This window comes from Sciurus vulgaris (genome assembly GCF_902686455.1).
Source record: "Sciurus vulgaris genome assembly, chromosome: 2".
NCBI classification, from domain to species: domain Eukaryota; kingdom Metazoa; phylum Chordata; class Mammalia; order Rodentia; family Sciuridae; genus Sciurus; species Sciurus vulgaris.
Window position 1 is genome coordinate 124,212,885 of NC_136462.1, and position 24,536 is coordinate 124,237,420.

Here is a 24,536-nt window from a genome sequence, read left to right on the forward strand (position 1 = left end):
CTCCTGGGGCCCTTCTGAGATATTGCTGCTGCTGCTATTGGCTTTGGGGGCTCTGTACTTTATTTATTTATTTAGTAGTGCTGGGGATTTAACCCCATGGCCTGCCCTAGTACTAAGCTACATTCCCAGCCCTATCTTACACTCTCATTGAGGTCTCAGGCCTGTGGCTACAGCCCCCTCACAGGGCCACATTCTGGACCTGGCAAGAGCCAGGCAGGGACCAAATCAGTTTATCCCTAGGCAGATACTATAGTCTCAGCATCTGGGCCTACCAGCTTCTGAGGGGTCTGTGAAATATCTGTGGTGTATGTTTTGCCTCCAAAGCCAGAGAGAAGATCAAAATCAAATTTAATTCACATTTAATTAAATGTCTATAAAGTAGAACACTATGTCTACTTCCTCGGAATCACAAAAATGCTGTTTAACCTGGAAAAGGATTTGTAGGTTGGGCTTTTCTCACTTGGCCTAAATTCCCATATAGACATAAGAAATCACAGACAATCATAAATTAAAATTAACAACTCATTAATATCTAATATCAAGAGCACAATTATGGCTATTACTTTGAATATTTTTACAGCAAAAATTATCTATGTATTTATTGTGGAATATGGGAGCATTTTAATATGCTTACTATGATGTGACATGTGACCTCCAAAAGGAAGCGGTCAGGGGCCTGCCAACACCAAGAAACAGCTGCAACTTTTTGCCATTAGTGACCAGGGAGGGAGAGAAGACTCAGGTGCAGAGTCAGGATGAGACTCAGGTTGCCCACTGAGAAACATAGACCCCATGGGGGTCCTTTGTTTAATACCATCTGCCAAGCCCCACCAACCCACGCTCTCCCCTGGGGAGGGGAGCCCACCCCCTCTGCCCATTAAGGATTCCTTCCTCATGCCTAGCAGACCTTGTCCTCCATGCGATACTCTAGGAGACTTGGTTCTTGCCTCTGGGACCACAGGTCATGGCCACCCCCACCTTCTCACAACTCACTGACAGTGGAAATGAATTATACCCTGCTGCTTCCCCAGGGTCTCTTAGCACCTCAGCCACAGACCTGCTTCTCCCAGCTCTGCCCCTTTTCATAGTACTCAAAATCAAGCAAGCCAATTAGCTACAAACCCTCTTATCCACAAAGAGAGGCCCGAATTGAACTGGGTCCTCTCATACAAGAGAACAACCCATTTGGCTCCTGAAGTACTGCATTCTCTGGGCTCCTGGGCATGGTAGCTGGTCTGACCCCTCTCAGAATCTGCTGGTTGCAAAGGACATCAATGTTAATGGTATAATAATAGTAATAATTAAAAAAATAGCTAATATGTACTGCATGTTTTTTTACGTGTGAGGCACTGAGCTAAGTAAGCATTTCCACTAGCATTTCTCATGAAACCTTACAATAACAATGGTGTGAGATAGCTACTTTCATTATCACCATTTTATAAATGAAAAGACTAAGACTCAGAGAAGTTAAATAACTTGCTCAAGGTCACACCTCTGGTAAGAGGAACACCTCGGAGACAAATTCCATCAGTCTGACTTTGGAACTTTGTACTTAACACTATGCTGCAGGGAGTTAAGCCATAGGGAGGAAGTAGTGAGCACCCTCACTGTGGCCGGCCAGCCAGACTTCTGATAGGTGTCAGGAAAGGGATGTTCACATGTCAGTAGGTACAGGGCCTGCAAATGGCTGGTTTGGGAGAGGGCCCGGTGCTTGCTCTTCCTACCTGTCTGTGCCAAGTAGGCAGTCATTGGTGCCCTTGTCCATCTCAGGAAGTTCATATTTCCACCTGTATCTTTTAGTGTGTCTGTGCAAAACATGCAAAACTGAAGGTGAGACATTTGATTTGGCCTTCTCACAAATGTAGCTATATACTTACTTTTCTCTTTGAAAAAAATGAAATTTCCCTCTACCTGGAATGCTTTTCCCTCATCTCTGGTTGCCTTGTTCCTTCACATCAGCATCATCCAGGTTGCCACTAAGTGTAATATACTCAGACCTATATCCCCTGTGTAAACTATGGAGGTTACTTGCCACCACTCTCCTTTCTAAATTCATCCATCCCTTGCTTTGCTGCATTACAAAACAATACTACTTGCCTCTTCAGGTTGTTGTGAGAGTTCAAATAAATTATACAGAAAGTACTTGTAAGTAGTAAGGTTTCTTTGATTTTGTTTGGTGATGCTGGGAACAGAACCCAGGGTCTCCTGCATATTAAACAAGGGCTCTACTACTGAGCTACATCCCAGTCCAGAGCTGTTTTAAGTAGTAATCATTATTTAAATATCATCAGAGCATTTATTCAACATACCATTTATTATGTTTATCTGCTTTTTAAAAATGTGTATGTTATCTCTGTCCTTTACTGGACTATAATCCCCATTATGGCTGGGACATGATTGACTAGCATTCGCCAGTACTTGAAAACTTACCTGGTACACAGAAGGTGCTCAATAAATATTTGTTAAATTCAATGAACGAACTGAGATGCAGAGAGGAAGGGTATGCTTTGGCTTTCATTCAAAAACTCTACAAATATTTATGGAGCACCCACTGAGTATCAGGCTACAAGCTTTCTCATTTTTCACAATATTAAGCCTATGACTCCTGCAGGGCAAAGATTTAAAAACCAAGTTTTAGGGCTGGGGTTGTAGCTCAGTGGCAGAGTGCTTACCTCGCATGTGTGAGGCACTGGGTTCGATCCTCAGCACCACATAAAAATAAATAGATAAATAAAGATATTGTGTCCATCTACAACTAAGAAAAAAAAAAATCTAAAAAAACCCCCTAAGTTTTATATAGAGGTATAATTTACAGAGTGCGATACCGTCTTAAGTGGACACTTGGTAGTTTTTGAGAAATGCATACTTCGATGGAACCCAGGCTCCCATAAAGAAAGAGAACGTCGCTTCACCCAAGCAGGACTGAGACTTGGACTCCCACCATGCACGAAAGCCGCGTTGACTCGGAGGTCTGGGTCCTGACCCGCCCTCCGCCGCCCTGCAGGGGCAGCCGTGGGCGGGCGGGGGCGGGACTACAAGTCCCAGGCTGCTCTGCGCGCCCAGTCGTGCGGAGGGAGCGGCGGCGGCGGCGGCGGGGAGGGGGCGCAGTGGTTCCTGCGGCGCGGCGGCGCGGGGGCTTGGGTGCCGGCAGTGGGCGCACGGCGGGTGATGCCGGGGTCCGGGACCCGCGGGGAGGAAGGTGGCGGCGGCGAGGGGGCGGCGCCGGGGGCCATCGCGGAGGCTGGGGTAGGGGCCGGGCGGGAGCCCGCGCGGCTGTGCGGCTACCTGCAGAAGCTGTCGGGCAAGGGCCCGCTGCGCGGCTACCGCAGCCGCTGGTTCGTGTTCGACGCGCGCCGCTGCTACCTCTACTACTTTAAGAGCCCGCAGGACGCGCTGCCCCTCGGCCACCTGGACATCGCCGACGCCTGCTTCAGCTACCAGGGCCCCGACGAGGCGGCTGAGCCAGGCGCTGAGCTGCCCGCGCACTTCCAGGTGCACAGTGCGGGAGCGGTCACCGTGCTCAAGGTGGGAGTGCGCGCGCCCCGCGACCGCCCCACCTCCCGGTCGGCTCCCTCTGCTCAGCCTGGGGACTTTCCCTGCCACCCTTCTTCCCCGCAGGCCTCTTCCCATCCTGCCCTACTCTGCCTTCCTTTACCCGCTTCCCCGCGATTCCACACTCCTTCCTAATCTTACTCTTGAGTTTAGGCCAGTGGGCCTGAAGGCTACTCAGTCCCTTCTCCCTTCCTCATAACTTTGATCCATTGTGTCTTCCTGCACCTTTCATTGGTCCTCCTTCTTGTCCCTCTACTCCTACCATCTTTTCCACAACTGTAGGCTTCCATCTCCAGGGACTTCTTAATAACTCGGATGTATCCTTCAACCTCTGTGCTTAGCTGCCTTCTCTGGAAAGTGTGGATAATAGTAGTATCTACCTTATTTTGGGGGATGGGGTGGGGTGGGATTAAATGACTTACACTCTATAAAGAACTCAATAAATATTAGTGCATTTAGTGCTGTGGACAGAGCCAGAGATGGCCCCTAGAGATAACCCACCACTGTCCCCTTCAGAGTGGGCGGGGATGCTCTAGCCAAGCTCACATAGCTAGTAAGTGGCACAGCCTGTTTTCTTGCTTCTTGTTTTGACTGAGGGAGGTGGGAGGTGGTTGCTTCATGCCTTGTTCTTTGGAGGCTTCCTTAATCTTCCAGTAGAGAAACTGAGTGTAGAGGTGTCAGTGGTCAGGAAATCTTGGTGTTGGGTGGCCTTCCCTGTCCTTGGGAATTCCCTGGAAGGCCAGATTCTGTCATCTCCTAGGCCCTGGCTTAGACCTGGGGTGCTTCTCTTGGGGCCTTGCTCCCTGCCTCCTTCCTTTGAGTCTCCACCCTCACTCCTCTTTCTGGCTTCTCTTCCGTATTGCAAGCTGGGCTTTCTCCAGAGCAGCAGAGCTGGGCTCTCTCAGCAACAGCTCTCTCAAAGCTGGCCAAGTGGAGAGCAGAGTGGGCAAGCGCCCTGGCCTTGTGAGCACAGGACTGTTCCCTGAGAATGATAGAGCCAGCAGCAGCTGGAGCTGCTCCCTGAAGTCATTCTTAGAGCTTTGTCAACTCAGCTTTTGCCAATTCAAGCATGGTCTGATTCCCATGGTCTTTTGGGCTTCTCTCTCCCATCTCTGAGTGGCTGCAGACAGCCTCTTTCTCCAAAGGAAGCCAACCAGAATTGCAGTTAAACTTGGGGTTAACTTAGAGAGTGTCTGTATAAACTTGGGAATGGCCCAGCGAGTTCATAAGCACTTTTGCCAAAGGCAGAGGCTTATCCTCAGTGTACACGTGGACTGCCCCTGTGTCAGACAAATTTCCAGTGGAATTGTGTGTGAAAAGAGAAAACAGAGTGTCCTGTTTTAGATTTTCTTAGAGGCTTTAGAGCCTTCGATCAGGGTTTTTTTTTTTTTTTTCATTAAAAAAATCTAAATAATGGTGTTTACCTAAGTGGAACTACAGAGTCAGCAGTGTGGTTTCAGACTTGGATGAACTTGAACTTGCAGCCCGAGTCCACCGTTCACATGTGTTGGACAAGTTTTACCACCTCTTTGTCTCAGTCTCTGCTTTGGCCTAGTGGGAATCTTACCTTCCTCATTGGATGATTGTAAGGATTTTGCAAAATGTTATGGAAAACAACTGGTACACAGAAAGTACTACCTGGCAGCCAGATGAAACATCAGACAGTGTCTTTGGCCAAATATGTGGTATATTCCTAATGTTCAAATACTGGAATGTTATGCAGTAATGAACATAAAGGAGCTGGACCTGCGTGTGCCCATGTGAATGACTCAAACGAATTGAGAAATAAGTTACAGATTGATATCATTTATTTGAAGATTAAGAAGATTATATGAAACAGTACTACCTATCATAAGGATATATGATGTGTGGGGAGAGGGAGAGCCATCTGGGGGTGATGAGCCTTGGATTCAGGGTGGTGGTTTCCTCTCATAGGAAGACAGAAGATGTGGTTGAGGATGGATACCTGTGGCTTCCATTGTTGCTTTACAGCGTTTTATTTCTCAGACTGGTAGGAATACCAGTGTTTCCTCTGTTCTTCTGTCCATTTTTTTTTTGTCTGTTTAGACTATTTGTTTAAAAAAAAAAAAAGGAAAATACATTTTAATGTGGGCTACTGACCCACCTGAAATTCATTCATGGAATTCACTGACCTCATGAATATTCATTTGTAATTTTTTTTTTCTTTTTTTTTTTTTTTTTGTACCAGGGATTGAACTCAGGGGCACTCAACCACTGAGCCATATCCCCAGCCCTATTTTGTATTTTATTTAGAGATAGGGTCTCACTGAGTTGCTTAGCGCCTTGCTTTTTGCTGAGGCTGACTTTGAACTTGTGATCCTCCTGCCCTCAGCCTCCCAAGCCACTGGGATTACAGGTGTGCATTGTGCTGGGCCATACAGGAATATTTTATATGTAAAATTAGTCACAGAATAAATAAGACAGAATACCAGAAGCCAAGTGCTGGTTTGATAAAAAATGATGGAATTGGAAACAGGCAAGGCTTTCTCCAGAAGAAAGGAACAATTGAGATGTGGGGTTTCAGAGTCAGGGTGTGTTTTGAGAAAGGTGAACTTCAGTGTACAGTAATTCTTTTTGAGCTGTAGGAGTAAAAATTTTATGGTGGTAAAAGTGGAAAATAGCAATTTATCATCCTTTTCACCTGAACTAATCTAAGAACTGATCCTGTAAGCATAAGTGCTTCACGTTAGGGCTGCCCAGCTACTGGGGAGACCCTGATTGAACATTGTAGGTTAATGAACATTTAGTCCTGAATGAAATTCAGCTAGCTGCGTATTACTACACAGATAACCATTTCTTCTGATGGGTGAAAAAGAGAAGATAAATCAGCGATTTTCTTATTGTATTTTTTTTTTTTTTTTTCAGTGCTGGGATTGAACCCAGGGCCTCATGCTTGCTAGGCCAATCAATGTGCTATACTGTGCTACATCTCCAACCCATGTTTCTTATTTTAAAGTGTTTTCAGTCTTTTCTGGAGAAGCTGTCGCTTTGTTGGGCTTTTCTAAAATGTTTTATTACTTGAGGCTTAATGAAAGTTGATATTGGAATTTCTTGGTAAATGCCACTATTCCTAAACTCAGGGATCTGGCCCAGTGCCGTTTTAACAGATGAGGGAAAGGAGGCTTGAAAGGGGATGTGATTCGCCTGAGATTATGAAGCTAGACTAAGTAGGGGCTCTGAGAAAAGGAGTGTCCCGAATGTCCAGTATCTAATTGTATTATCTGTTCTGTCAAGCCTCCTACTTTTGACTTTGGATATCATTTGTTTTGGATTAGATAAGCTGTGTGGTTTTTCCTTTTCCTGAATTTGATGTCTTTCCTTTTTATTCAATAAGAAAGCGCCAAGAACATATTACTGCCCAATTCTTTACCAGGATGTATTTTATCTTTTAGTGGGCTTTTGGCAGCTGTTCCAGGGGTCTGCCAGAGGCTGTTGCTTCCTGATAGCAGGTTGCGGGGGTGTTGGGTGTATGTGTAGGAGTGCTGGAGGTTTCTCACCAAGCTTCACTAGGATTGGAGGCAAAAAGACAGGTGTGGAGTGTGCAGGCACTTAGGGACAGGAGAGCATGTGACTGAATGAGGGTAGAGTTTGAACAACCCTCTTCTAGATCTTGCTGTCTGTGGAGCAAGGAGAATCATCAGACTAGCATCTGCCCCCTTTCTTGTAGCATTTGGTGCTCACGTGAACATGTGTTGGTTTCTGAGTCACACGTAATTGAACAGCTATGCATCCTTATTCTTAACCCACTTTTGTGGTAAGGATGCACATTCTCTGGTGTTGAAACTGCTTTCAGTTTAATGACAAACATTTGTTAGCTTCGGTAATCATAGTGTGTTCAGTACAAAATAGATGTGGTGAACCAGCCTTCCTTGCTAAATGGTTCTGGTAAGCTATTTTGCCCTAGAGCAGCTGCTTAGGGGTCTTGAAGCATTATTTAAATCTTTAAGTTGTGGAGACTTAACTTTTCATGGATTTTGTCATGGCTTCCCAATTAGTAAGTTCCTTAAAAGCAAACACAGTATCATGTTCCCAGTATCACATGGTTTTCCATCTCCCTAAGGACTGCTGTTTGTACTCTCAGTTACCAAAATAGTTCTTGCAAAAAGTATTTATGCTTGTGGACTGTATGTGTTTCCCTCAAAAGTCTTATGTTGAAGCCCCAACTCAATATGGTAGTGTTTGGAGATGGCTGTTGGCAGGAGATGGTATTGAGAGGTAATTTGGTCATGAGGGTGGAGCCTTCATGAATGGGATTAGTGCCCTTGAAAAGACACCCTGGAGAGATGATCTCTTTCTCCACATCTGAGGACATAGCAAAAAGACATTCCATTACCAGGAAGAGGGCCCTCACTAGGAACCACTGGAAAATTTTTTGCCTGTTAGGATTCATTTATTTTTATATTATGCACTGGCAAGCAGATTTAAAAGTAGATAGATGCAGAGTTGAAGATAGGTCCAATAGTTGCTTCTTAAGCACCTTTGTTTCTGAGTCTCACAAATGCCGAGGTCTGTGAGGTTGGCTTTGGAGGGCTTGTGTGGCTGGATCCTGCCCCCCTCTGCTGGACTCCCTTTCCTGAGTATTCCTGATAGCTGCCTTCACTGACTTCTCTCATGTTCCACTTGGTTTGCCCACGTGCACATTGCCAATTTCCTTCCTTTTGGGGATAACTGTTTCTTGAGAAATAGAGGGAGTAGTCAAGTGCTTTCAGGATAGAAGAGTACCAACTCCCACCTCATTGAGGTTTCTGAGGGGACGGACAAGTCTCCTTGGTCACATGCCTTTACCCATCAGCCACTGGTTATAGCTTTCCCATCTCCAGTTGAACAGTATATAAAAAATAACCCCCACCACAAAAGGAAGAGAAGAACCCTGCTGTTTTAGAAATGACTCTCAGACTGGGAAGAAAAGGAGTTTTGAATGGGAACTTTTGATTCTGATTGGGAGAGATTTATATAGTGGGATCTTAATGACATTTGAATAGCATTTCTCTAAATCCTCTCAGACCAGTTCTCAGCTGGGTTTTTTTTGCTTTCATAGAGTAGATGCAATATGGAAATGTGAACTTGGGAGTGATGATGCTTCCAGCTGGTGCTCTGTAAATCCTCTACCCAGGATACTCAGTTCAGTGAAGGCCCTGGGCACTTGTATGCATGAGGCTTTGAGAGGCTGAAAGCTGAGAGGTCCCCTGGACAGACTGTAGTTTTCATGATCATCCAGTAAGCAGTCACTTAGCAGGCAGTACAGGAAACCCTGAAATGACCAAAGATTCAGGATGGTTTTGCTCCCTGATATGGTCTAATCCTTTCTCTGAGCATCTGATGCTGTGTTCTGTTGGAGCATAAGCTCCATAAGGGAGACATTTTTCTCTGTAGTTCTCCTCTGTGACTTTAATGCTTAGAGGGATGCCAGATACCTATTAGCTGCTCAGAATATGTTTGTTCGCTAAATGAGTACTTTGAGCCCTCAAGTCCTCTTGGAGAGAGTGGGTATGGGTGAGAGGTGGGTTATGTACTCTTATTTCACAGTCAAAGGAGGTTTGCAATGTTCATTTATTTAGCAAGTGTTTTTGAGCATCTACCATGTTCTAAACATTATGTGTCTTGCTACGGATACAGCAGCAAAAATATTCCATTGATTTAAAAGACTAGTGTTAAAAATTTTTAAATAGCTTAGCACCTGATATAATTGAAAAATTTTAAGAGCTTTGAAAAAGAAATCTTTGGAGAGAGACCATGTTTGTTTGTAGTATTCAGCCTTGGGAGGCAGATATCAAATACCTGTTAATTTTTTGGTTCTGGAGAGGTCTGGCCTCTCTCCATAATAAATGAGGGGGAGGGGGCATCCTTTATGTAAAACACTAATTTGTATATGGCTTAGGGCCAGGAATATGTGGTTTATATAATAATTTCTGTGGAATAATAATATATAATAATAATATATAATAATTTATGTGGAATTGGAGAGACCTGTGTGACTGATTTTATCAAGAAAAACTCCCTGGAGAAGATGGGGTAGAGAAGTTGATAGGTTTTGGAGTAATTGTGGAGCTGCTCACACAGAATTAGTTCCTCTTGGGTCAGCAAGATGTGTTCCCAGTAAGATGAGAGTCAGCATCTTTTAATGAGTTCGTATGCTTGCCATTTGCTTAATTTCTGCAGAGATGTGTTGTGTAGGGGAATTGTAATCTGGTGGGAAAGGAGGGTTTGGGAGCTTGGATCCTTTGGGTGTCTCAAACCCTTCTGCCTTTTCCTGGGCCCAGGCCACTGGAAGGAGCAGCCTTCCTTAAGCAGACTGCCCCCAGGCAGGACTTTGTCCTGATGAACATTGGATAACTGGAGGTGGGCAGGAGAGTGTTATCAGGGATGTTGATCTTGGATTATGGGAATTATTTCTAGGCAGCAAGCCCAGTTTTCATTTCCCTTTCCAGCTGTCTGATGTTCAGGGCAACTACTTACAGAGAAAGCGGCCCAGCTTTCTTAATGTGATGTGGCCAACCAGCCATTCACCCTGTAGACATTGTAGAGCAAGGCTCTGAAGAGCCTCCTGCAGGAGTCAAGCATTGCCTCTGTCCTTAGGCAGTTTGTCCCTGTGCCTGCTTTAGGTGTGAGTAGGGCATTATCATTAAGTGATCTGAACTGGAAGAAGTCAGTTACTGTTTTTGCTTTGAGGGTCATTATCCCAAAGTCAGAACTGGAAAGGCCCTCAGGTCAGCCTGCCCTCCCGCTGCATGACAGAGGGAGGAAGCTGAGTACCAAGCTAGTTAGTGACAGCCCTGACATAAAACCTTTACCAGACACATGAACCCAGCAGGTTGATGATACTTGCTTCATGTATACATCTTAGTCTGTTAGTAGGAAGTTAGGTTTATTCTTTTTTTGATTATTATATAAATATACTCAAGTCATATCTGGTTAGTTTATATTGGGGCATAGATTTAAGAAGTTTAGTTACATGAAGTTTGGAAATGAATGGCATGTTATAAATTTCCAGTGGTATCTGGCTCTATTGGAAACATTAGTGATGTGTCCCTGGCTCATCCCCCTCAGAGCCCTCTCTTTGGGGTGGGGTTTTCACCAGAGGAATCAGGTCCCTGGTGGTCAGCTGGAGCATACTCTCTAACCTTGGAAGTGAACCAATTTTTAAAAAAAATTTTTATTCTAATTGGTTATACATGACAGTAGAATGCATCTTGACATATTGTACACAAATGGAGCATAACTTCTCATTCCTCTGGTTGTTCATGGTGCTGAGTCACATCAGTAGTATAATCATACATGTATATAGGGTAATAATGCCTGTCTCAGTCTTCCGTCCTTCTCATTCTCACTACCCCATCCCTCCCTCACTCCCCTCTGCATAATCCAAAGTTCCTTCATTCTTCCCTGCCCTCCCACCACTATGGATCAGCATCCACTTATCAGAGAAAACGTTTGGCCTTTGGTTTTTTGGGATTGGCTTATTTCACTTAGCATGATATTCTCTAGTTCCATCCCTGTACCAGCAAATGCCATAATTTCATCCTTCTTTAAGGCTGAGTAATATTCCATTGTGCATATGTACCACATTTTCTCTATCCATTCATCTGTTGAAGGGCACCTATGTTGTACCATAGTTTAGCTATCATGAATTGAGCTGCTATAAACATTGATGTGGCTGTGTCACTGTCATAAACTGATTTTAAGTCCTTTGGGTATAGACCCAGGAGTGAGATAGCTGGGTCAAATGGTGGATCCATTCCAGGTTTTCTGAGGAATTGCCATACTGCTTTCCAAAGTGGTTGCAACCAATCTGCAATCCCACCAGCAATGTGTGAGTGTACCTTTTCCACCACATCCTCACCAACACTTACTATTGCTTGTGTTCTTGATAATTGCCATTTGCTTGTATTCTTGATGATTGCCATTCTAATTGGAGTGAGATGAAATCTTAGTTTTGATTTGCATTTCTCTAACTGCAAGAGATGATGAACATTTTTTCATGTTTGTTTATCAGTTGTATTTCTTCTGTGAAGTGTCTATTCAAGTCCTTAACCCATTTATTGATTGGGTTATTTGTGGTTTTTTTTGTATTAAGTTTTTTAAGTTCTTTATATATCCCGGAGATTAGTGCTCTATCTGAGGTGCATGTGGTAAAGATTTTCTCCCACTCTGTAGGCTCTCTCTTCATGTTGTTGATTGTTTCCTTTGCTGAGAAGAAGCTGTTTAGTTTGAATCCATCCCATTTATTGATTCCTGATTTAACTTCTTGTGCTTTAGAAGTCTTATTAAGGAAGTCAGGTCCTAAGCCAACATGATGAATATTTGGGCCTACTTTTTCTCTATTAGGCGCAGGGTCTGTGTTCTCGTGCCTAAGTCTTTGATCCACTCTGAATTCATTTTTGTGCAGGATGAGAGATAGAGGTTTAATTTCATTTTGTTACATATGGATTTCCAGTTGGGAACCAGTTTTTTAAGCTTTAGAGTTTACCCAGCTCTCTCATTGATGCTGTCCCAGAGGTAGCATGCTGATATTACCTTTTTATTTCTGTCCTTTGAAGGGAATGTCTCAGAACTGTAGTTCATGAATTTAGCTTGGAAAATAAGTCTCTAGGATAGTGTTAAGGATGTGGAATATGGAGTTTCTGTCCTATAGATTGTGGCTGGTAGGCCAGGGTGGGCCTCAGGAATCTAAGTTCTCACCCAGAATCCCAGACCTTCTGCTGCAGCCCTCTGGGGCCCCTCCTTGAGCAACTGCTCTCCTCTGGATGCCGAGTGGCTCTTCTCTTTGGCCCTGTTATGGTAGCTTTCTAAGTGGACTAGAAATAACTGAACTGCGTGGGTGGAGACCAGTGAAGTGTGAACCCTTTATACTTAGGACAGCACTCTGTGGTTTGCAGCTGCAGATCTTCTTTGCATACTGAGTTTCTATGCTCCAAATCAATGGTTTGGGGCACAGTTCTCTGTTGGCACTGAGGTGCCTGTCTCCTGTGTGAGGGCTTCTGCGTGTGCATTTAGAAGGAACCTTCTGGAGGGAAATAGTGTTTATCTGGCATCTTCCAGTGTTTCTTAAGCGACCTCTAATGAGTGCCACCATCAGACAGCTGGTATATACTGTGCTCAGTTTTCACCCAAAGCTGGTGGGTGACCAAATGATGTAGAAGAACCATGTGACACTCCCCTGAGACACTAGCTGTCTCTTAAAAAACTGTTAGAAATCTTCATGGCTCCCACACATTCCTGTCAGGTCAGTGAAAAGGAAGGCAGGTTTCTGATACCAGGCTGTGCTGTCCCCAGAGCCTCTACTGGGTGTAACCCGGGAATCTGCCCTCCCCACTCCACCTCTTAAAACTTCATAAGGCAGTCATTCCTTTATCTTAGTTTTAAGTTAAAAACCATGAAACAAGAGTAATGCAGTGTTGCATGTGTGTGGCAAGCACAGTGGACAGGGCTGTGCAGTAGACCACTGGCTGTGGCTATCAGTTTTTGTCTTGAGCTTATAAAAACCCAGCCCTCCAGTATTGTGAAATGGCAGAGCTGATAAAGAGCCATAGGAATGTAGCCCTGTGGTCACTTGGAGGCCTTGTGCTCCCTTTCTCTCTGAAACAGAAAGCATTTTAATAGGCTTCCACGTTTCCTGTAGGGAAGGGCTGGCCTGGGCCTTGTCCTTGCCCTTGTCCTGCCAAAGTCCATGTCCAGCCCTGGTGGACAGCCTGGGCACAAACCAGTTGTCTTTACTGTCCCTTTTCCTGTGAGTTCACACTTGTTTTTCTTTTTTGTGTTGTAGGCTCTCTTGTAGTCCATTACCTGTGGTTTCTCATCTCTATTAAATGGTTAACAGCTAAAAAAAAAAACAGTATTAGCTGAAGATGGGCTTAGGAAATGACTTTTCTGTCCAGGTGTTTGCATTTTAAAGGGGGCTGCTTGCGTATTAGAGCTGGCATAGCTCCCCAGTGGGCACCTCCCAGAGTGGGCAGAGGTGAGGCATCTTGCCAGGGTACAGCTGCCACTGGACTCAGTGTACAGGGAAATCAATTTGGAGCTTGAGTTTTGCTCAATTTTTGAAAGGCAGTTAGGTTAGAATTCAGGAGATTGTTTAATAAAATATATGTAAATACTAACTTTAAGATAGCAATTTGAAAAGATACAAAATGGGAATTTGGAGGAATGTCCACTGGAGGAATGGAGGTTTGTGAAATTACATTCTCTGTCTTCCAAGGAGCAGGAGATCCAGTATTATTTGCCTTCTTGGTGTCTGCTGTTGGGCTCAAACAGAAGATTTCAAAATCTTCCAAGGGAAGAAATACATTTTTTTTTCCACTGGTGCTGAGCCAGATCCCTTGAGATTGTTTCCAGCCTCGTGATTTTGAAACATTCAAAGCAAATTTGGAACCTAAAGTTATTTATCAGATTTGGAGTTTTAGTCTGTGTTTTCCATCTGAATTTTGAATTTTGTATTATCAGGCTGTGTACAATATACTTACACTTTTTTTTTTTTGGCTACTGGGGATTAAACCCAGGGGTTCTTAACCATTGAGCCACATCTTCAGCCCTTTTAATTTTTTATTTTGAGACAGTGTCTCAATAAGTTGTTTAGGGCCTCGCTAAATTGTTGAAGCTGACCTTGAACTTGGTGATCCTCCTACCTCAGCCTTCAGAGTACCTGGGATTACAGGTGTGTGCCATTGCTCCTGACTTACACTTATGCTTTTTATTGCTTATGGAAGACATTTCTTGGAAATCCAGATATCCTTCCTCAAGTTTAAAAAAGAAGAGTTCCTTCATTATGAGCAGCCATTGTACCCTTTTACGAAATATGGGTGAGTGAAACTACTTGTGCAGTTTACATTGCTCCTTTTGAGGTGGGCAGACAACCCTCCTGTATGTTCTCCTTTCTCTGGCCTGTCATGACTGCTGCTTATGCTTTTCTTCTAGCTTAAAAACACGGTTGGGCTTGACCCTTTGGGGGAGGAACCCAGAGTTTGTCCTTCTAAGTAGGTGACTGAGGTGGCGTGTCATCGTATATAAAATGTTGGAGGAATAAGTGATTGGTTCTGTAATGGACACCAGATGGCCTCATAAATGGGGTGTCCAAACTGGGTCTTGAGGGGCAAGCAGCAGTTTGCTAGATGTGAGGTGGTGCAGTGGGAGCAGGGTCGTGCCTGCTCATGTGAGCTCCTGTCACGTGGGAGAAAGGTCATGGTCCTGTGGAGTGTGGGTTGGCATAGGCTGTTACCAGGCCAGATTGCTTGGCATTGAACTTTAAGTATAGGGCACATAAGACTTCTTTGGCTAGGTGTCAGGAGAAGGTTTGGGAGAGATTGAGGACAACAAGTACAGTTAGGCTGCTGTTGCAGAGGCCCAGGGGTAGGAGAATCAGGACAGTGTCAGGGTCTGTGAGTGTGGGAGACTGACAAGTAGTCCTTACGCACGGAGACCTGAGGAGCCTGCTATGCTGGAGCACTCCTGCTCTCCCTCCTTATGTGGCCTTGTTATTACTCACTGCAGTCTATTTAAAAAAAAGAATTTTTTTTTTTTTTTTTTAGTTGTAGTTGAACAAATACCTTTGTCTTTTTATTTATTTTTATGTGGTGCTGAGGAACGAACCCAGGGCTACCTCACACGTGCTAGGCTAGTGCTCTACCACTGAGCTACAACTCCAGCCCCTGCAGTCTGTTTTTAAATAGTGTCTTTAGAGCAGAATTGTGGCTAAGAGCCTCCATTAGAAATACCTTATAGCCTTGCCCTCTCAGACTCAGGGATACCACACTGACCCCACTAATTCTGATGTCCAGAGGAACTTCTGCCACTGATGGAGGCACAGCCTCTGGTGTGGAAGTTGCCTTTTCCCCCAAACCAACATACTTAAGGGGTTTTAAATTGAACCTTGACATTGGTTGAGGCTGTCGGCATTTCAGTTTTTGAGAAAAACCATAGAGGAACTTGTGATTCCTGCAGAAGTGCTGAGAATGGATTTTGTCTTGGGCACACACTCTCATTCTTCTCCTTGATAGCGAGCACTGCAGACCTGGTTTGGATTTTGACTGTGCAGCTGACTGAGATCTCAGGAAAGAGCCATAAGACAGATGGCTGATACTTAATGAGTACTCACTGTGTGCCAAGCGCTCTTCTGAGCTTAACACACGTTAGCTCTCTTAATCCTCATAACACAATGGAGTAGGTTCTTATTATTTCTGTCTTACCAATGAGGAGTCTGAGTTCGGGTCAGGTTTAAGTAGCTTGCCTCACACAACTAGCAAGTGGCATAGTGGGATTTGAAGTCAGGCACTCAGGCTCCAGGGTCTGTGGGCAAGTAGAGGATACTATTTCAGATTGTTATGAGGGTTAAATGACAGTATGTGTAAAGTGAAAGCTTAGTATTTGGCACATAGTAGTTGTTAATGAACAGTGTCTTATAATGCTACTAATATGCAAGTATAGATTATGGAAAAGTCTATATTCTTATTCCAGTTTTATTGAGAAAATTGATGTATTCAAACTGAAAATCTTCTTAGCAAAGGAAACAATGACGTGAAGAGAGCCTACAAAATGGGAAAAAAATCTTTACCACGTGCACCTCAGATAAAGCATTAATCTCCAGAATATAGAAAGAACTCGAAAACTTAACACCAAAAAAACAAATAACACAATCAATAAATGGGCTAAGGAACTGAACAGATACTTCACAGAAGATATATAGTTGACCAACAAATATATGAAAAAGTGTTCATCATATCTAGCAATTACAGAAATGCAAATCAAAACTACTCTAAAATTTCATCTCACTCCAGTTAGAATGGCAGAGATCAAGAATACAAGCAACAGTAAATGTTGGCAAAGATGTGGGGGCAAAAGTTATACTCATACATTGCTGGTGGACTGCAGATTGGTGCAAACACTCTGGAAAGCAGTATGGAGATTCCTCAGAAAACTTGGAATTGATCCACCATTTGACTGAGCTATCCCACTCCTTGGCCTATACCCAAAGGACTTAAAATCAGCATACTACAGTGATGTAGCCATATCAATATTTATAGCACCTCAATTCACAATAGCTAAACTATGGAACCAACCTAGGTGTCCTTCAACAGATGAATGAATAGAGAAAATGTGATTGATAACACACACACACACACACACACAATGGAATATTACTCAGCTTTAAAGAAGAGTGAAATTATGACTTTTGCTGGTAAATGGATGGAGTTGGAGAATATTATTCTAAGTGAAATAAGATAAAGCAACTAGGGGCGTGGCTCAGTGGTAGAGTGTTTGCCTAGCACGTGTGAGGCACTGGGTTCGCTCCTTAGCACCACATAAAAATTAAACAAAATGTGGTATTGTGTCCATCTACAACTAAAAATTAAAAAAAAAAAAAAAAAAAAAGAAGAAAGAAACCAAACCCAAAAAACCAAAGGCCAAATGTTTTCTCTGGTATGCAGATGCTAATTTACAATAAGGGGTGCCAGGGAAGAATAGAGTTATTTTAGATTAGGTAGAGGAGGGCAGTGAAGGAAGGGGAAGGGGCATGGGGGAAGGAATGATATTAGAGTGAAACAGACATTATTACCTCATGTACATGTATGACTGCATGACCGATGTGATCCTGCAATATGTATAATCAGAAAAATGAGAAATTACACTCCATTTATGTAAGACCTATCAAAATGTGTAAATGCATTTTATTGTCATGGACAATTATTTAGAACAAATAAAAATATTTTAAAAAAAAAATTGATGTAGATATTTATGGGTAGAAAGTGTTTGAAAAGAAGCTCACCAAAGTTTTGATAGAGGTATGTTTATGTTCATTTTATTTTCTTTGTTTTCCTAATTCTTCATAGCAAAAGTAGGTTGTTATTATTTGAAATAAAAGTCAAAAATGTACATTTTAAAAAATAAAGATTAATAGTTGCTCACCCCACAAACAGGATTTTTCTTGGTCCTGGCAGAGCCAGGAGCCCCTGCAAAACTGTGGCGATGTGGAATTCCACACTGTGCTCAGGGACTTGGAAGTTGTGTGGTCTTTTTACTTAGTTTGTTATTGTCCTTTAATTTTATTTATGGTGTTTTTAGACACGCAGACATTTTCTTTGCTTGCTTTCTTTGAGGGCTTAGAAAGGCCTTTCCGTTCCAAGAGAATAGAAATGTGAGGACAGCAGTTTCTTCTGTGTTGCTGGGGAGAATTATCAGCCTTGTGGAAGTCAGACTCCAGCTTCTGCTCAGCCTGGAGCCAGCAGCCTAGGGTTACCCGGAGGAGAAGCAGCTGGTGGCTTATGGTTTGAAGTATCTGCCCTGCCAGCTTTGGATTTGGGGCTCAATCCTAAAGAGTGGTTTGTTTTTCTTGCCCACCATTTGCCACAGTGCAAATGGTCTTTATCTTCTGAGTAGGAATCTCATGGCTGCTGATGGTACTTCAATGTTAGCTCTTCTGGATATCTCGGCTAAAACCTTCCACTGTGAATTTCTCCTCTGCCTTGAGGGCTCAACTTAAAGTCAGACCATCTCATCATCTCCTTAAAATGTGATGAAAATCTAAGCAACTCTTGTTGCAGGAGGAAGAAAGAGGTAGAAACAAATTATAAAAGTGTTTTCTTCTTGTAATCTAATGGTTTGTATTCAGTTCATCAATTTATTTAGTTTATTAATTTGTCCATCTAGTGGTTTTTATTCATTAATTTAATAAATCTTTGAATAAATTTGAATAAATTTTCTATTATGACAGATTTCTAACATAGGTCATTCATGATGTTTTCTCTTTCCACATATTTGACCAGTTGTCCTAATATCATTATTTAATAATTAGTACTTTCCCCAGTGGTGTGATTTGAAATGTTACCTAAATATTCTTATGCCTACTTAGTTCTGTATTTTGATTTTTTTGGGTTTATAATATGCTTAACTATTTGGTAGCATAAGCCATTACTCATCATTATTGTTCCTTTTTTTAGTGCTGAGGATTGAACCCAGGGGCACTTAACCACTGAACCATATCCCTAGCCCTTTTTATTTTTTATTTTATTTTATTTTATTGGGGTGCTGGGGATCGAACCCATGGCCTTGTGCTTACAAGGCAAGCACTCTACCGACTGAGCTATCTCCCCAGGCCCCTATTTTTTATTTTAAGACAGGGTCTCACTAAATTGCTGAGGGCCTCACTAGATTGCTGAGGATGGCTTTGAACTTGCCTGGGATTACAGGCATGTACCACTGCGTGCAGCTTGACTGTATTTTATAAGGTCATATAATGCACAAGGATTTCTTAGTTGTTTATCTGGGCATTTATGTTGATTGTGTTTTGTTAATATGTTTCTTATTATTCATTACTGGATGAAAGAAAGTGTTTGCTCACTGGGAGCCTCAGTGGCAGGAATTGACTAGGTCTCATCGATTCTGTGTCCCTAGTGGTAACTGCTGAACCTGGTCCAAGCTAGCCTCAAATAAACATTTGTCAGGTGAATGAAGAAACATTCTGTGTACGTGGCATTTTCTCTGTTTCTCCTTTTAGATAATTGTAGTATTTTTTTTAAAATTTCATTTTAGATGAATTCCTAGGAATGAGATTGTAGATTAACTCAGATGAGCGTATTATAGCTTCTAAAATGTACTGAGTTTTGATAGGTGGAGCTTCTTTGCCAGGGAATCAACAAACTTAGGTAAAGTGGTTCGTGGAGAGTGTGTCTAGGTGATTAAGCCTGACTCCTTGTGCATGCTGCTGGATTGCTATCCCCAGGTCTCCCTGGTAACATGCTTCCTACTGACAGTGGGCCCTGAATGAGTGTGTGCTGAAATAACTAATTTGCAATCAGATGACAGTATTACGGTATTTTTCTGAGCACCAAGTTGAGAGCTAGCTGGGGTTAGGGGATAGGGAGTTCCTGGGGTCCAAGGGAAGGGATAGGTGGCCAGGACTTGACTCATCCATGAATGAGCAGGCTTCTGAGTTTGGGACTCCTGGAAGCCTGAGGAAAAAGGCTTTGTGGGAACAGCTGGAGTGTCACATGGTACCCAGTCCTTGTCTGCCCTCTCCCTCCCCCGGGACATTCATGCACCTGTGTAGGAAATATCGAGAAAGGCTTTCCAAGATATTTGACTTGGTCTCTTATATTGGGATTGATGCCATATTTGAACTGGTGTTTTAACAGTAGCAATAACTAAACATAATAAATGAGTCAGTGACTAGAATGCTTTTCTGTGTTGAAGGCATTGAGCGAGGCATCTTGGGTCCTACTGAGATGAGAAGGCCAGACCTGCCTGTGCCTTCAAGGAGCGCATGGTAGTAAGGAGCACACAGGGAGTGCTTCTGCCCCTATGGGAAGATTGTCTGGGCTCCCTGGTGCTATGAGCTCCCACTCAGAAGATAGAGATGAAAGGTATCACTCAGGTCAGGGCAACTTCTTTTGAAGAGGTAGCGTTCGCCTTGGGTCTTGAGGGATGAATAGGAGTTGGAAAGCCTGGTATTGTAAGAAACTCATGATATGACCTGGTGAGCTTTCCCATAGTGCACACTGACACATGCCCTCCTGCTGGGTGCTTTCCTGGCTCAATTCTCTACTGAGTGGAGGAGCTTCATCTTATTTCTGTTCCTTCTATTATGATTAGAATGCCTGGCTGGCTTTCTAGAACTTGGGACTATAACATTTTAAATGGTCAGTCTGAGGATGGAAGGCAGATACTGATCCTCTCCTAGTCACCCTGTGGCATTGTCTAGCCTTGCCATTGCCCTGTCAAGTCTCATCGCCTTAGGAAGGCCTGCTAGTCGCTGGGGTGGGGCGGGGGCCTGGTGTCCCTCCTGCTCTGCTCCCTTCCCTCACGCTGTCTAGCCTTGGCCTTTTTAGGCACTCTTCTCCCCTCCTGGAACTCTTGCTCCGTAGCCCTTCTGGCTGCTGCCTGCTTCCTCTTTAAGACCAGGCTTCTGTATCACCTTACTTTTTCATCTATCCCTTCCCTTATTTATTCAATAAGCAAGTGTTCTACTATGCATCCTGGTACTGGGCAAGATGTTACAGAAATGGAGTCATTTTTGAGTCGATGTTCATTGGGGAAGATAGACATTAAGCTGGTACTTTGAAGCTCTTGAACCTGCAGGTGGCTGATGTCTTAACTTTTGAGTGCCTCTGCCTTCACCCCACCTGCCCTGGTTGGCCAGGTGTCCCTCCTCAGTGCTCTTCAGGCAGGTCAGCCCTATCTTACCTGCTGCCCACTCCTAGCACTCAGGACACCATGGGAACGGCTGGCTTGCTTGCTTTCTCATAGGCTGAGCTCCAGTCCAGGCACCTGACAGGTACTCAGTAGATGTTGATTGAATGAGTGATGAAATGAGAGCTTGACTGAGAGTTGGAAGAATTTTCCATATATACCCAGAGATTCTAGAGTGTATTTTTTTTTTTTTTTTTTTTTTGGCCTGGGGCCAGGTGTGCAGACATTATTAAAAAGACCCTAGGTTTTAGGTACAGTATCCTTTGATTGTAGACAGTTAGCAGTTTGGTCCCTAGGCCTGTCACTTGCTGTCAGTCCTGCAGAGCAGGTTTCTGTATTGCCTTGATCTGGGAACCACTGTGCCTGATGTTTATACCACGGGATGCCAGTGTCGATCATGCCATGCATACTTCCTCCTTCTTGGGGCTCCTTTGCAGGGAGCTGCTTAGAGACCTATGACCCACATCTTCCATTTGATTTGCTTATTTATAATTAGGTTCATAGTTTTGGGTTCCTCTGTCTCTTCGTTGGATTTTTTGAAAATATACTTAATGTTGCAGAATGAAATTCACTCTTCATGGTCTACAGTTCTGTGGGTTTGCCCAGTGCTTGTAATCATGATTATACAACACACACGATGTCTGAGGGGTCCATCACCCTGAATTCTGCGGGTGCCTCACCACCCACCCACTGGAAACCCCAGATTTGTTTCCTTTCCTTTTAATTTTGCCTTTTCAGAATGTCACCTAGATGGAATCATACAGTACATAGCCTTTGGAATCTGACTTCTTTTACTGAGCAGTATGCATTTCATATTCATGCATGTTGCGTGAACCAGTGGTTCCTTCCTTTTTATTGCTGAGTAGTATTCTCTTATATGAATTTATTACAGTCTGTTTTTTCACTGGCCAGATGAAGTGCATTCCAGGTTTTTTGTAATTTTTGGTGATTATGAATAAAACCTCTGTAAACATTCACATGAGTGTTTTATGTGAATATGCTTTTATTCCTCTTGGGTGTATATGCAGGAGAGCTTGCAGGTCAGTTGGTAAATCTGTGTTTATAACAGGCTGTCAGACTGTTTGCTAACATATCTTTACCATTTTGTTTTTTAGATTTTATTTATTTATTTATTTATTTGTTTATTTATTTTTGTGTGTGTGGTGCTGGGATTGAACCCAGAGCCTTGTGCTTGTTGTGAGGCAAGCAGTCTACCAACTGAGCTATATTTTCAGCCCTATTTTTGCCATTTTGGATCCCCACTAGCAGTTTATGAAAGATCTAGTTGCTCCATGCCCTTGTTAGCACCTGATATTGTCAGCATTTTTAAAAATTAGTCATACTAGTAGGATTGCTATCTAGTTTTTAATATGTAGTTTTATCTAGTTTATCTAGTTTAATTTGTAGTATACTCTCTCAGATGCTGGCAGAATTTAAATGTCATTATTTGATGTGATTTGACAAGGATACCATCCATACCTATGTAAAATTTGATTTCTTGGGATGGAATTTATAGGTGATCACAGTGAAAAAGCAGCAGGGTTGTTAATCCTTCCTAAAACTCTTTGTGGACAGTTATCATTCTCTAACGTTAGAATTTTAAAAGTTTTATTAATTTATGTTAGAACTATTTGCTTAACAAAAACAAAAACTGACGGTCTTGTAACTGAAATGTCTTTGCTCTGTTCTGCCTCATTCTTTCACATGGCAAGGTTCACAGTGTATACTTGAGACATATTTTTTTTTAAGCTCTTCATCTTGGTGACTATAACACATTGTCTCCCCTTCTCTCTTTCTAGGCTCCTAATCGTCAACTCATGACTTACTGGTTACAGGAGCTTCAGCAGAAAAGATGGGAATATTGCAACAGCCTTGACATGGTGAAATGGGACAGCAGCACTTCCCCAGCTCCTGGAGATTTTCCCAAGGGTCTTGTAGCCAGAGATAACACAGGTAAGGCATAAGCAGAGGGACTTGTGTCAGTTCTTTGTGTATAGTTGTTTGTACAGTAAGTCAACTTAGCAGGGAAGGAAAAGGATACAGAGTGAAAATCACAATGCTGATCACTTTGAATGGGCAGCATTTCATAGTTTCTGAGTGCTTCCAGGTGTGGAGTAACATGCAAGGTAATGAATGACCTTGGAACCAGGCAAGGCCAGTACCAAGCATGTTGCTCTTGATAGGGTAGAGGCCAATGGGTGCATAGCTGAAGTTACAGATGCCATAGAGTAAATCCTAAGTTCTGACATCAGGGCCAGCCTGCTCCCTACTATACCTGAAATGAAGTACTCAGGCCTACATGTTTATACCTGGGCAGACTCAATTAGGCTTTACAGTTTGCATGTACTGGGAAAGTATTCTCAAAGCATTCCATTTTCAATTTGCTAGTATTTCTTAGGAAGAATTTAACTCTCAGACATTGATTTTATTTTATATTGAATTCTCGTTTTTTTTTTGGGGGGGGTACACTTGGCAAATTTATGGCATTTTTATAACTCATAATAATTCCTAACCATTTGTTATGTAGAGGTAATATACTTTTATGTTTGAATATCAACAATTAAAAACCCCATGATCTTCTTGTGACTTTAGGCTGTATTGAGCCCCTTAGAGAGAATGGGACAGTTGTTTGCTGACCATCTCATCTGCCTACTTTCCCTGTTCCCAACAAAAACTGTACGGGTGGGACTGTTCATATGGCCCCCTCTTATCTTGCAGGGAGAAGAGAAGGCCCAGAATAAAATACAGGATCCTGAACCCTCAAGTGAGGCCTCTAAAAGCCAGACTATCGTAATAGCATTTTTGAAGGACATAAAGGAGTGCACATAAAATTTAAGCCAGTCAGGCCTAGCTCTAACACTTTCATAAAGAAACATGGTCTATACTTCATAAATCCAGGGGTCCCTCTGAATTTTAGAACATAGGTTTCTCCTTTCAAGTTCCCTGTGGTGTTGGCTCATGTGCAACTGTTTTGTTCCAGAAACAAATGCCTTCTCAGACTTTAACTGTTCTCCAAATTTGCAAGCCTCGACTTTGCTAGTCAGTGTTTGTCAGCAGGCTAGCCCTCTGGTCAGTGAGAAATTACTACATGTACTGTATATCTGTGGATGTGTTTTCCTGAGAAACATGTTGTTTTCATGCATGTCTTAGCACACCAACTACCAGGAACTGAAGTGATGCCTTCATGTCCAAATTTATGCCCCTCTCCGTTTAGTTCAGGAGTCCACTCACTATTGTCTGAGTGTTTAAAAAGCCGTTTTCATGCTTTCCATGGAAAGAAGCTCTATAACTCAGTTTCCAAGTCCCTTGGGATACTTGGAGACCCTGTAGGGGAACCGGCAGCCCTTGTGATAATGGCTCATGCCTTTGTCACAGAAGGTACTCAATATGTCTCTGTTCCTTTTCTCTGGGGACATAAAGTGCTTCTCTCTAGCAAAGACTCAGAGATGTTAAACTGAAAGGAGGTAGAACCTAGTTTTGTAGTCTCTTTGTAACACCTACCCTGCCTTCTTTCAAGCCCAAATAGTGAGGCTTGGGAGCTCAAGAAAACCTCTGAAGCCCATCTGTTGTTCCCTTTCTTTGGTTTGGAAACTGTAGGTGTGGAAATTTAGAGTTTGTATCATCTGACATTTGTTCATTCAGCAAAGTAGGCACCTGTGATGGGCCTGGTCTCCCCTCTCCTGGTGTTTCTAATCCAGCAGGGTGGTCTTGTGAAGAAAAGTGAGATAAGTGTGAGGGAAGGGAAGAACCCTAGGCCCATTCATGGGTTGAACATAACTTTGGGGTGG

General features: G+C 43.0%; 1 protein-coding gene across 1 annotated transcript in view; it reads left to right on the forward strand.

Annotated features, from left to right (window-relative positions):
* Nucleotides 1-3,153: 3,153 nt before the first annotated feature.
* TBC1D2B (TBC1 domain family member 2B) overlaps nt 3,154-24,536 on the forward strand; it is an 85,455-nt gene continuing 64,072 nt past the window's right edge. The window contains 2 exon segments of the mRNA XM_079129372.1: nt 3,154-3,525; nt 22,548-22,701. Coding sequence (XP_078985498.1) covers nt 3,169-3,525; nt 22,548-22,701 — 511 coding nt within the window. The 5' untranslated portion in view covers nt 3,154-3,168.